Source organism: Punica granatum, chromosome 6 (assembly GCF_007655135.1).
Source record: "Punica granatum isolate Tunisia-2019 chromosome 6, ASM765513v2, whole genome shotgun sequence".
NCBI classification, from domain to species: Eukaryota; Viridiplantae; Streptophyta; class Magnoliopsida; order Myrtales; family Lythraceae; genus Punica; species Punica granatum.
Window position 1 is genome coordinate 5,430,734 of NC_045132.1, and position 12,400 is coordinate 5,443,133.

General features: G+C 42.1%; 2 protein-coding genes across 8 annotated transcripts; one reads left to right on the forward strand and one right to left on the reverse strand.

Annotated features, from left to right (window-relative positions):
* Positions 1-727: 727 nt before the first annotated feature.
* Positions 728-3,149, forward strand: LOC116209875 (GDP-mannose 4,6 dehydratase 1). The gene is made up of 3 exons (XM_031543618.1): positions 728-1,299; positions 1,877-2,159; positions 2,512-3,149. The coding sequence occupies exons 1-3, from the start codon at positions 836-838 to the stop codon at positions 2,881-2,883; spliced, it is 1,119 nt and encodes a 372-aa protein (XP_031399478.1). The 5' UTR covers positions 728-835; the 3' UTR covers positions 2,884-3,149.
* A 1,100-nt stretch (positions 3,150-4,249) lies between these two features.
* Positions 4,250-12,400, reverse strand: LOC116209873 (mediator of RNA polymerase II transcription subunit 8). 7 transcript variants are annotated; one of them, XM_031543611.1, is made up of 12 exons: positions 12,092-12,400; positions 11,734-11,999; positions 11,482-11,606; positions 11,243-11,367; positions 10,977-11,160; positions 10,315-10,431; positions 10,152-10,216; positions 9,506-9,802; positions 8,813-9,013; positions 8,507-8,563; positions 8,255-8,288; positions 7,628-8,167 (listed from the first exon to the last, which is right to left on the reverse strand). In XM_031543611.1, exons 2-12 carry the CDS (start codon positions 11,973-11,975, stop codon positions 7,977-7,979), a joined length of 1,638 nt encoding a protein of 545 aa, XP_031399471.1. In that variant the 5' UTR covers positions 11,976-11,999; positions 12,092-12,400; the 3' UTR covers positions 7,628-7,976. The 7 variants fall into 7 exon arrangements, with proteins under 7 accessions (XP_031399473.1, XP_031399474.1, XP_031399477.1 ...); XM_031543610.1 differs by having other exon boundaries at positions 7,760-8,167; positions 12,140-12,400; XM_031543612.1 differs by having other exon boundaries at positions 7,760-8,167; positions 10,324-10,431; positions 12,092-12,398.

The following is a 12,400-nucleotide window of genomic DNA, read 5'->3' on the forward strand; positions in this document are numbered from 1 at the left end:
GACCTTCTCCTTTGGCTCTCCCTTCAATTTGAAAAACAGAGAGACACAAACAGACAGTTTTCTCGCCTTCAACAGGAGGCGAGGGGTTTTATATGGTGGCGGGAAAAAAATAAAATAAGGAAAAATAAGGGGCCAAAACGACTAACTTGACATAATACGGTTTTTCCGTTAACCTCTAGCGGTTTTGTATACGGGAGGATATTTTTGATGTAATCATATCATTTGGGGACTACTTTCAAAAGTCAAGGACCAAATTGGTCTCTCAGTGATCAAGTAGATAAGTTACGGGACCTAATTGATACACGGCATTTCCAATTGACGTAAAAAATAGGCGAAGGACCAAATTTACGTAAAGTCAATATCTTATGGACGAAATAGTTATTTTACTCTTTGAAATCATAATAATATATTTTTTTTAATCATGATATTTAGAAGTCCAATTGAGTTCTGAATAATCCAGTCGAGCCATATCCGCCCACGAAGGGCTAAAACTCTTATAGTATAGATTTTTTACATTCATAAATATTTTTATTCGAAATCTTATTTAAGTGGAATAAGCGCCGAACTGAATCCATTAAACCCATCAAAGGAAGCTGGGAGTGAAGATCTCACAGTCGCTACGTGGCACTGTCCCATTGGCTATTCTGCAGAAAACACACAAAAGCGCGTCTTAGACCATTTTCGCTCTTCTTCTTCTTCTTCTCCTCTTGCATCTTCATCAGCTATAATAAGCTGCCCCGAAGTCCGCCATTGATTAACCCCTTTGATCTCTCTCTCTCTCTCTCTCTCTCTCTCTCTAATAGGGACATCACCGACACCCGGGAGATCACTGACAATGTCGACCGAGTCCGAGGCGCCCAGATCCGGGTCTGATTCCTCCGGCGCTGCCAACGGCCCGTCTGGGCGAGCCCACAAGGTGGCCTTGATCACCGGTATCACTGGGCAGGACGGGTCGTACCTGACGGAGTTCCTCCTCGGGAAGGGCTACGAGGTCCACGGGCTGATTCGGCGGTCCTCCAACTTCAACACCCAGCGGATCAACCACATCTACATCGACCCCCACAACGCCCACAAGGCCCGCATGAAGCTCCACTACGCTGACCTCACCGACGCCTCCTCCCTCCGCCGCTGGCTCGACACCATTCAGCCCGACGAGGTCTACAACCTCGCCGCCCAGTCCCACGTCGCCGTCTCCTTCGAGATCCCCGACTACACCGCCGATGTGGTCGCCACCGGCGCCCTCCGCCTCCTCGAGGCCGTCCGGTCCCACATCTCCGCCACTGGGCGAACCCACATTAGGTAATTCACTATCCGCAGTTTGACCCCATTGACGTGGGTCCACAGCCTCGTCTCATCTAGCAATCATTCTTCATTTCTGCTAATTGCTCTGCTTTGTTCTGTCTCTGCCTATTCATCTGAGTGATCTGAATCTATTTGGGCTCAATTCTTCCATCTGGATTGAGGATATAAGCAGTCTGTTAATTTAACAATTCTAGTCAGACATACGGAATGGAAATGCAATGAAATGGAACCATATCGCATATCGGAAAATGGTTGGATCGTATATGGCAATGTCTTTCTTGCTCATTTCCTTGTCTGCTCTGTAGAACTTAAAAAGTTTCAGCTATGGTTCGTGATTCTTAGCACCATAGTTTGATAGTTAAGCAGGAGAATAGTACCTATGATCTAATTATTCGAGTAAATGTTTGATAATGCATGAGATTCATTCCTTGGATTACAAGGCATGAGACCCTTCATTCTACAGTAGATGAATCTGGGCCAGATCGGACTACTCTGGTCTCTCTTTTTTCTCTTTTTCTTTGAATCTTCTGTTGGGTTTTTCTTACCAAGAGTAATGCTTTTATCTTGAATTCAGATATTATCAGGCGGGCTCATCTGAGATGTTCGGGTCCACACCTCCTCCGCAGTCTGAGACCAGCCCGTTCCACCCCCGATCTCCCTATGCTGCCTCAAAGTGTGCTGCCCACTGGTACACCGTGAACTATCGAGAGGCTTACGGACTGTTCGCATGCAATGGGATCCTCTTCAACCACGAGTCTCCTCGTCGGGGCGAGAACTTTGTGACCCGGAAGATAACCCGGGCTGTGGGTCGGATCAAGATCGGGCTCCAGAGCAAGCTCTTCCTTGGGAACCTCCAGGTAGGATGCTTAGAAACGATTCCTGTTTTGAACTATCCAGAGCAAGCTCTCCGCTGCAACTACGGCTTTATATTTCACTGGTCCAGAAGTATCGCATTTGTTCTTCATGGCTAGTTCGAATTGGACTACCTTAGAAAATGTACAGTCAATCTGATCATTCAGTAAAGTAATATGAGGGATGCTAACATATAAAAAATAGTGACATCCCACCTCCTTTAACATGTGCGCCAGCCAAACAGAAGGCCATGTTTTGTATGAAGAAACAGAACTGACTTGAAAAACCAGGACGGATTTAAGTTACAGTTTCATTCCATTTTCTTTCCATTCAAAATTGAATATTTGCTTGCTCCAGGCCTCTCGGGACTGGGGATTCGCCGGGGACTATGTGGAGGCCATGTGGTTGATGCTCCAGCAGGAGAAACCCGACGATTACGTGGTGGCAACTGAGGAGTCCCACACCGTGGAGGAGTTCCTCGAGGTGGCCTTTGGATACGTGGGCCTCAACTGGCGGGACCACGTGGTGATCGACAAGAGGTACTTCCGGCCTGCTGAGGTGGACAACCTCAAGGGGGACTCGAGCAAGGCCAGGAAGGTCCTGGGATGGAAGCCCAAAGTCGGGTTCGAGCAGTTGGTGAAGAGGATGGTGGACGAGGATATCGAGATCGCAAATAGGGAGAAGGTGCTCGTTGATGCTGGTTATATGGACGCACAGCAGCAGCCCTGATGGTTCTTTCCGTTCTAAGTTAAGCTTTTGGTTTGTTCGTTCTTTCAGGGCCTAGGCCAGGGTAAGTTGGGTGGGCGATCGATTTTATTATAGTTTCCGTGAGATGAGTATAGCTTGCCAGGGAATATGCTGGGATTATCGGGTATTGTTTGCTGGTGTTAGTCCTTGGTCTTGTGTTATCTGTTTCGTTTGATTTTACTGTAACAAATTCCAATTCATTCAATTTCAGTCATAAGAATATAAGAGATGATCCAATCTGTTCCTCACTTCGTTTGATTAACGGACAGTTCTTTATTTATTTGTTGGGAATTGGAAAAGAAAATGTTGGAATATTATGGTGGCATTTAGTAACGGAGCAGAGTTTGATTTTACTTAATTCTATTGGATGAAGGCAATACTTAATTTCATTGGACGAAGATAAAAATAGTTGAAAAAATTTGTTATTAAAAAATTAGTTGTAATAATGATTAAGAAAAAGTATATGAGATAATTTATTATTAAAATGAAGAAAAAGATTTTAAAAAAGGTAATAATTATGTTATTGAATTGAGGGAAAAGTAAATTAGCCTTAAATGAAGTATGACTTTAACTCCATTGCATAAGAAAACTCCATTGTTGGCGATCACTTTCAAATCTATTTTAATGTTTCAATTGTTGCAAAAATAGGCTTATAACATGTAATTTTTGCTATTATGTGATTATTGATTTTAGTCGACTTTTACTCTCTTTTTTTGGCATTTTAATGGCTTAAAATTGCATTAATCTAATGAAAATGTGAAAAACTATTAATATTTTTTGTAATTTGAAAAAAATAAATTTCCATTGTATCTAATACAGAGTATCATGTTGATCACTGTCTAATTGAATTTTTCGGAAAGGTCTTTAAAGATGTTTGCGGCCTCAATAGAAAGAAGGAAAAAAAAAAAGGCCGTAAATGTTAGATGCGAACCATTATAAACTTTAAAGACATTGAATTTGAAAAATATGAATCAAGAAAAGCAAAAGAAAAAGCATTGCCGATAGTCCTGTTTTATCAAACATTTAAAACGTTACAACTCGAGATAGATTTATGGGTGAAAAAAGAGATCAGTTTGAAACTGACTGCAATCTTTGTGTCTTTTTGCACAATTAAGGGATTAACCCTTCATAAAACTATATTTAAGATGAAAATTGTGCTATGTTTATTCTTTAAAAAAAAAAAAGGGAAACCGCAGTGTGAAGGAAATTATTTTTGGGGGCATGGTCCTTTTGGTATGAAATATGTTTAATTGCAGACTTGAATAGGGAATGAGTACTCCCAGTGGAACCACAAAGATGTTCAACCCTCATCAACTGTAAGACCTACTTAATTACGAGTTTGGTACGATACAAAATCAAACAAACATTTAATTAACCGACATGAGAACCATAATCTTATATATCAGACCCGCCTTGCTGGGTGAAAGAATCAAACATTCAAACAATAACATGAGAGGTTTGGCTTTTATCCAACAGAAGCTCTCCTGGCCTAACTATACAGACAATAGTCCATACACCAGAACTCAAAGAATTTAAAGTTCTATCTACGACCCCCCAAAAAAAAAGAAAAAAGTGGAAGTCATTCAAGTCAATCTTGTTTGGGCTCCGAGGAAGGTGAATTCCTATCATGAACTCTCTGAACTGAACGGGCATTATGACTCATCTCCAAGTTGGCTGCAAACGGAGTTATTGATGAACGGAGAGATTCGGGACCTTCCGAGGCTATTCTCTTGCACAAAGCATCACAATTACTAATAACTTCTGTCAGCCGCCCTTTGAGTTCCCCGATCTCAACCTGCAATGCATGAACTGTACACATTTGTGAAGGACAGAACACAGAACGATGAAGCTCTGCGACTGAAACTCATTGAAGTGTGTTTTATTAATGGTCAGGTTAAGACCTTTTCATCAAAAGGATCATGAAAATCAAGCTGCTGTCAAGAGAGTCAGATTGTTACTGCAAGAACCTCTACCCTTCCTTTCAGAACCACTGTGCTGCAAAATAAACAGTATCCTGCCCTACAATCTCCTAACGTTGCCTCGGTCATCAAGAATACTACAACATGGAGAATCATCGCACAGTATCTATACTGAGGCAGAAAAGAGGGTGTGTATTGAAATTGCAGATGACATCTTCACATGGTTAATAAACTAGTCACAAGGGCTTCATGGTACTTTTTTGCTAAGGTTGTCAATTCATGTCAGAGATCATACATGATTAATCAATTGGCCCAAGGTTAGATTTTTCTATACATTACATAATCAAAACTGACGTCCATGATAAAAGGGAAGGAGAGGAGAAAGGAAAAAAAAAAAAGTGGAAGAGTTTGAAGCTTCATTGTCAAGCTCTAGTTGGCTGAAGAATTGAAGATGTGAGTTGATTGTTACATTTACCCTCCTAATATTGCTGTTTCAAGTTCTAACTTCCTAAATAAAATGTTCTGTCTATAGTACAGTTCAAATTTGTTCAGTTAAAATTGTGTATTGATTATTGACTACCGGAAAAGGCAGCAATTCTTCATGTGCTAGCCCTCATAAATTTCAAATTGTCTGTGCCATAAAACAATTTGAACTTGCGACATGCTTGCATTTTAAAAGATGACCCAAACATTCAGACCAAAAACAGCAAGTAGAATTAACCGACCAATTATGTAAAGATATGTTCTACCTCCTGATAAATGTTGTGAAGTAGTCTTCATCGTTGATACCGAGTAATTAAACCGTTGGAGAAGTTTGACGGACAATGCATCTGCAAGTTCTATCTTGTTTTCAATATCTTCCTGCAGATTGCAAACAATCTAGGTCAAACATTTCAGCTTCCTGGTCCAGCAATATACCAAAAACCATCTGATATAGACGCATCTTATAATGGGAGGAACCTCACAAGCAATTGAAAAATCTGCAGAAAACACAAACACAAGATATCCTTGTAGCATCTCCTTCCATGACCAAGGCCATAGTGTAACGACTTTGTGTAGTTTAAGAGGCAATTGCTGGTCAAAAAGTCAGATTAAACATTAATAGCACAGTGTTCTAGACAGTCAAACCTGTTTCTTACTGATCTTTTGTGCCTTGTCCTCCTGCCAATCTCGGTACATAGAAAATAGCTCCAACAACACCTTTGGGTTGACAGTACCTAAATTACCGTTAATACAAATTTCTGGTTAGGCGGTTAGACCTTCACCATCGGCAGATGCCATATAACAAACAAAAGATGTTGTTTGGAGAAAAACTCCAAAATAAATAGATTCTTATGGAGCTACCGGGGGAACCACAACCAAGGAAGCATAACGTAGAAAAATTTGCCCATGAGGCTATAGAAGCATACACTTTCACCCTTGAAGGGGAAAGGTGACACAACATGGGAAACACATGTGGAAACTACTTCACTTTCTCCCCCGATTCATCTAAAATTGTCTAAGCAACAGATGGAAAAAGAACTGCAGGGAGGCAACTTTCCAAACTGTAAAAAATGTAGCCAATTTGGTGTTTTTGCTGACGAATCCCTCAGTTTCTTAACCAAGTTGATTGATTCACATACACATACCTAAAAGATATACCGGATCATTCTCCAATATGCCCATCCAACTCTCAGGTGCCATAAATTACCTTCTTCTTTTTTTTCCCCGTGGAGTAGTGGTGGAAGAAAGTTACGGGCATGAGTGATATATTCAAGCCTTATTATTCAAACACCATAGCCTTCGCTATAACTCGACTTCATATATAAACACACAAACATAATTTCTATTTCTACCCATTTAAAAAGCCTTGGTTGTATTTCAATTGACAGCTAACTGGGGATTCCCAACCGATTCAGTAGTATTTCTAGTATCCTAGTTTACAAAGTCAAGTGGGCAATGATCCAATTCATATGAGCACAATGAATTCCCAAACTAATAAGATGATACAAAATGCACCAATTCAAAGGGCAAAGAAACAGGAAACTCACTCGGAGCAGAAGAGGACGGCTTCCTGACCAAGATGTCGGTCAAGCTACTCTCGGCCGGCGGGGACTTGAGTATCGGTGCCGTCTGCATTCCAACATCAAATCAAATCAGTCATAAACAACAGAAAGAACAAACTTTGAAATCAGGCAGTAAAAACAAACCCTAGAAATTTTCACCCACAATTTTGAGGGACCTGAGCTTCTCCAGAACCAGGTCCGCGCCCTCCAGCCTCTCCGATATGGTGGTGATCTCGTCATCCGGTATCTTCGAGATCAATCAGACGCAGTGTCAATTCGTAATTAGATGATAAGCTTGGGATCGAGGAGAGGATTGATTGAGGGAGCAGAGAGCTGGAACGACGGAAATTAAAGAACCTGTGAGCCTGAGATGGTGGACTCTGATGCTCCCATCGGAATACTTCTGATTCTGAAGCTCGATCCGGCTGATGGTTTGCTTTCGCAGTGCCCGAGGATAGGGGTAGAATGGGATCATTCCCAGTTCACTGGATCGCCATGGAAAAGCTTCACACTGCTTTCCGTTATCGGTTGGTGTGTGTCAGTGTCACAATGGGAGAAGAGAGGGAGAGAGAGATGACAGAGTCCGACCGTCGGACGGAACGAACCGGTTAGACAACCCGACCCGGATGGTTGAAATAGGGCGAAAATCCGACCCGTCATTGAGTTGTGATGCGCCCAACAAACTTTCGATGTGATCACCGAGTCCTACCATTGGTTTTTCCGCGCGAAGATCTCATGGTTGACTTAAACAACTCGGCGTCATGACTAACTTCCAATCTCACATATAAGGGAACGGTACATGGCGCTCGAAAATGAGTCGATAGTTTGTCAAAGATGCATAAATCCTCTGCTTGCCACAATTGAAACCACTACATTTCTACCAGGCCGATCCACTCTCTCAAATTCAATACTATAAAATACACAACGTACCAAGTCCAAGTCCAATTTCGATCAACTTGAGCTGACTAAAACAGCAGAGAATCACATATCTTGACATAAAGAATGATCAACTTAATTTGGACTCGCAAAAAATTTCCTGATGCTGCCAGACTCTATTCAGGACCACCAATCTCTCTGTTAATTTTGTTTTTCTCGAAGAAAATTGAATGCGTCACTGTTGATTCTGTGGCCTCTGCTGTGAAAAATTGGGGTGGTGATTCTGGGGATTGTTCTGAAGGGCTACCATATTAGCCTGCAAACTCTGAGCATTCGGCTGCTGCATATTACCGAATGCACTCTGTGAAGTGCCTTGTTGCTGTATCGGGAGCATACCAGTTGGGTTGGCCCCTCCCATGTTGAACACTGCACAGGAAAAATTCACATCACCACAAGAAGAAAGCAATGCATGTAAAAGAAGAATTGAGGAGAAAGTTCGGTAGTAGCTCTTACTTTGGTCGTTGAGAAGTTGGGATGGGTGAGTCCTCTGTGGATTGGTTCCCGATAATCCAAAATGAAAGCATAAATCAATTCAGAAAATAATAAGGAACGCACTAAAGAAGCCATTTTACGTGTATATATATAAGATGCAGAGAGTTGTTCCTGCCCGCCACTGCCCGTCCCCTTTCTTGACGCTGATCTTTCCCTCCCATAAATAAAAGTTACAACCCATCTTATTGGGAAAAAAAAAAAAAAGAGCCAAACCTGCATCCTTGACTGCAAAAGAGACTGCGATGGCATTGTCCCTGACATGTTAGGAATCTGAAGAACATGAAGACAGGAAAACACCAAACTATAAAACCATCCTCTTCTAAAAACATAATGCACAAATTTATCACAAGGCTAAAAGAATGCATTCTGCATCATTCAATTAAGGCCTGTATATATTATTTTGAGTTAACGAACTCAGGACAGGTTAATTAGCAGCAATATTCTTAATTGAGGAAATAGAAAATATGTAAGCCATCAAAGTTGAAATGAAGGAAAGTGGAAGGCATGTCTTGGACGGACCATCTGCGTGTTTTGCGTAGTCTGAGCTGCATTAAACAATGCACTGTTAGCAGCGCTGGAGAACTGGCTTAGATGACGGGTCATCGGGTTTCCTTGACCGAGCTGGCTTTGACCGATACCTGAAGCCATCTGCCTTCCCTGAAATTGCTGATGGGTGCCCAGAGCCTGAGAAAACTGTTGCATCTGGGGCTGTCCATGTAGCTGTCCGACAAAGAAAGGAGCCAAAATTGAGCGTTCGGAGGTAACAACGTTGTCAGCAAAATCAGCAGTCAACTCTACAACTCATTCAATTAGACCAGAATACATACAGAGTAACAGGTAAAACTAGTAATTATGCAAATTATTAATGATTGAAACTTCTGTTGAGCCTGTCCCAGCAAATCATGCAGCTGTGACAGCTGGTTCTGCGCACGAATTTATACAGCATCAAGTGACAAAGATGACTTTTTCCCATCGATTTAAAAACAACTATTTTCCACATTTGCCCCTCCAAACTTGTGGTCCCATTTGAGTGAGACATTTATCATTACAATATATCTTGGTCTACCATTTATCATAGGGGAAAATTTTCGATGTAGAACAGGACATTTATCATTTGCATGCCAGGACATCAATTTGTGGAAGACAAATATAACGGTCTAAAAATATATCTCCTCTAGCTCAAAAAAGTGCAGATTCAAAATAGAACTACACCTGTCCCAGTCCTGGCATTGCAGATTGCCTGAACTGTTGTTGAGTGAGAAGTTGCTGTGGATGCTGTGACAATGGCATCATTTTTGGCCGTTGCTGCTGCTGTTGCTGCTGTAGCAGTTGATGCTGATGATGCTGCTGCTGCTGCTGCTGAGACTGTTGTTGAGGAGATGGTGTATTCATGTTTGTTCCGGACCTAGGAGAGTTGGCATATGGCAGTGGAGATGCTGTTGTATTGTCGAAGGAAGTCCCGGCAGAAGGAGAAGCAGCAGACCTTCCCATGAGTTGTGCTCCTGTAGCCTGACTTACCAATGCAAAGTCATCAGCAATCTCAGAACATTTTAGACAGTGAAAGAGCGAGTAGCTCGAGAAGACAATCCTCATTCAGGCAAGCCACCGATAAAACTAATGAATAACCAGATTATGGAGCAAACAGATTTCATGTTTACTAACCGAGATTTAAGTATATGGGACCTTTCGCATAACCAAAGGGATAATCAGGAAGAGAAATAGATAATAGAGTAAATTAAGCTCATAGAAAACCATAAATTCCTCATATTCAAGAAAACTATAGTTAGGTTGAGTTGGGACCATGAGTACCTGCACTGAATATTGAATAAGATCGAAAAAGCATAGCCGATTATCTCACCTGTAACAAAGCATTCTGAGCAGTCAAAGTGTTAGATTGGAGAGGGGTATTCCTTTGGTACATACCTGACAAAAAGAGTATCGAAGTTGCTTAGTATCAACCCAGCATGCAGGATTTCATATTCCTTAGAAAAAGGCAAGGAACGATAGAATTGACACTGAACTATTTTTACCAGAAGCGTCAACCACATTTTGCATGCCATCACCCACATGGAGCACATCTACTAGATGCATTGGAAGATCAGGTGTGATCTGTCTTTGATCTCCAGATACTCTTAAACCTTCACATGTATACAGCACATAATGTGAATAAAGTTCCTTTCTCCACGAACAAGAACCAGCAAGGTCATATTTCAGTGTCGGTGCTGTACTATGTGTTCCGTTCTGTTCAGCTCTAGTTCATCTTTACCAAAAATGAAGATTTAAAAAGATGAATAATAGAACAGCTCCCCAATTAGTATGCTAACTCCCATCTTATGAAACTAGAACAGCAAAGGATTGATAGATAAAATAACATAAAAACATACAGCACATCCTAACGTCGTTACAATCATAGTATGTATTAGAAGTATTTGTCACCCAAGGGACCCTTGAAATATTACATTTTATTCAGTGCACGTTTTACAGTGCCCAGCTGGTCCACCTTTCAATTATAGAAAGGTAATCTAGCAACTTCTATATCTTTACAGCAGGACATAATATCTTCTTAAATGGTCTCATATAATTCTAATCTCATACTTAAGAAATCATCAACGACCGCAATGAGATTTAACAGCTGCAAAAATGATTTACACAAAGTATTGCACTAAGAATGACATATTAATACCTTCTCCATGATTTACAGCAGCTCGAAGTAAATTCTCCTGCTCTTGGATTTTGGCAGCCTGAGCCTTGTCCAAAGTCGGAGTGATAGTGGGACCTTGACGAGTACCAAAACCATACGCTTTACGGGTATCAGAAAGCACCTTTTCAGCACTTTCACAGGCAGCTGCAATCATGTCTATTCTAGCCTGCAGGGACACAGAAGCTCCAGATATGAACGGAGGAAACCGAAGGGTGTCGAATTAAAGATTCTCATCGATTTCAAATCACCTTCAGTTTCTCAATCTGCGAGGCAACAGGCAAGTTCTGCAACCCTTGGAGTAACTGCTCTTTCTTTGAGTTGTCATCAATCTCCATCTCAGGCAGTAGCTTCGAGGACAGCATAACCGGAAGAACTACAATCGCAAATCCGCAGATTAAAGGTCCAGGCTTACCCGTGTACAAGAATTTGCTTCCTCGGGAGAAAACCAAGTGCGTAATCAACAATGTTCATGGAATTAAGGGCTTACTCGTGGAATTTTCCGCATTGACATTCTTTGGATGGACGACAAAAGCCTTTGAAACCTTCCTTATCTCATCTACAATGTTGAAAAGCTCCAGATTTACCATTGAATACTGGCCCAGAATGTCTTGCCTGCATGACCAATGCAATAATATCAATAATCATGTGAACGACGCAATCATAGACACGAATCCTTTAGATGTTAAAACGCTGGGCGGAATGAGAGAATGAGAGAGAGATGGAGAGGACAGGAGAGGACCATTTAGGCGTGGTGTTGGTGCGAGCATAAGCGTCAAAGTCTTCGAGAATCCGAGAGATGGCCTTGAAGAGGCTAATGGCGCGTATCTTGACGTGCTCGAGATTCAGCTGCTGCTGCACGGCCGCGTTCAGGGCCTCCACAGCCGGCTGCTGCGGCGGCTGCTGTGGTGGCGGCTGCTGCTGCTGTTGCAGCTGCGGAGGGTGAGGCTGGCCCTGAGTCACGCCTCCTCCCATGGCTGCCATCGTCAAACCGAAGAAGAAGTATCTCTGCATTGGCAGTGAGTTCAAGTATCAGCATAGTCTCAGTTCAACAAGAAATCAAATTCAAATCTTCCCGCAACAAACAACAGAAATTAAACCTAGAAATTTGCTCGAGGACTTGCGAATTTTGAGGCGCTGAGCTTTACCAAAACCTAGTCAACACCATTCAGACCCTCCGATACGATGGCGATCTCATCAAGACGGTCCCTCGAGACCAATCAAATGCGCGGCAGCCCGTGGCTCGCCGATTGACCAATTCCGAGGATGAATGGAAGGCGAAGGAAAGGGAATTCCTGATTGCCCCGTTTGCAGCCTCCGTTGATTGGGAGGGGTCCCGGGAGCACTTTCAAGTTCTACAGGACCGCCATGGAACGAAGGGGAAGCTTTGAACTGTTCCTCTTTCCCTT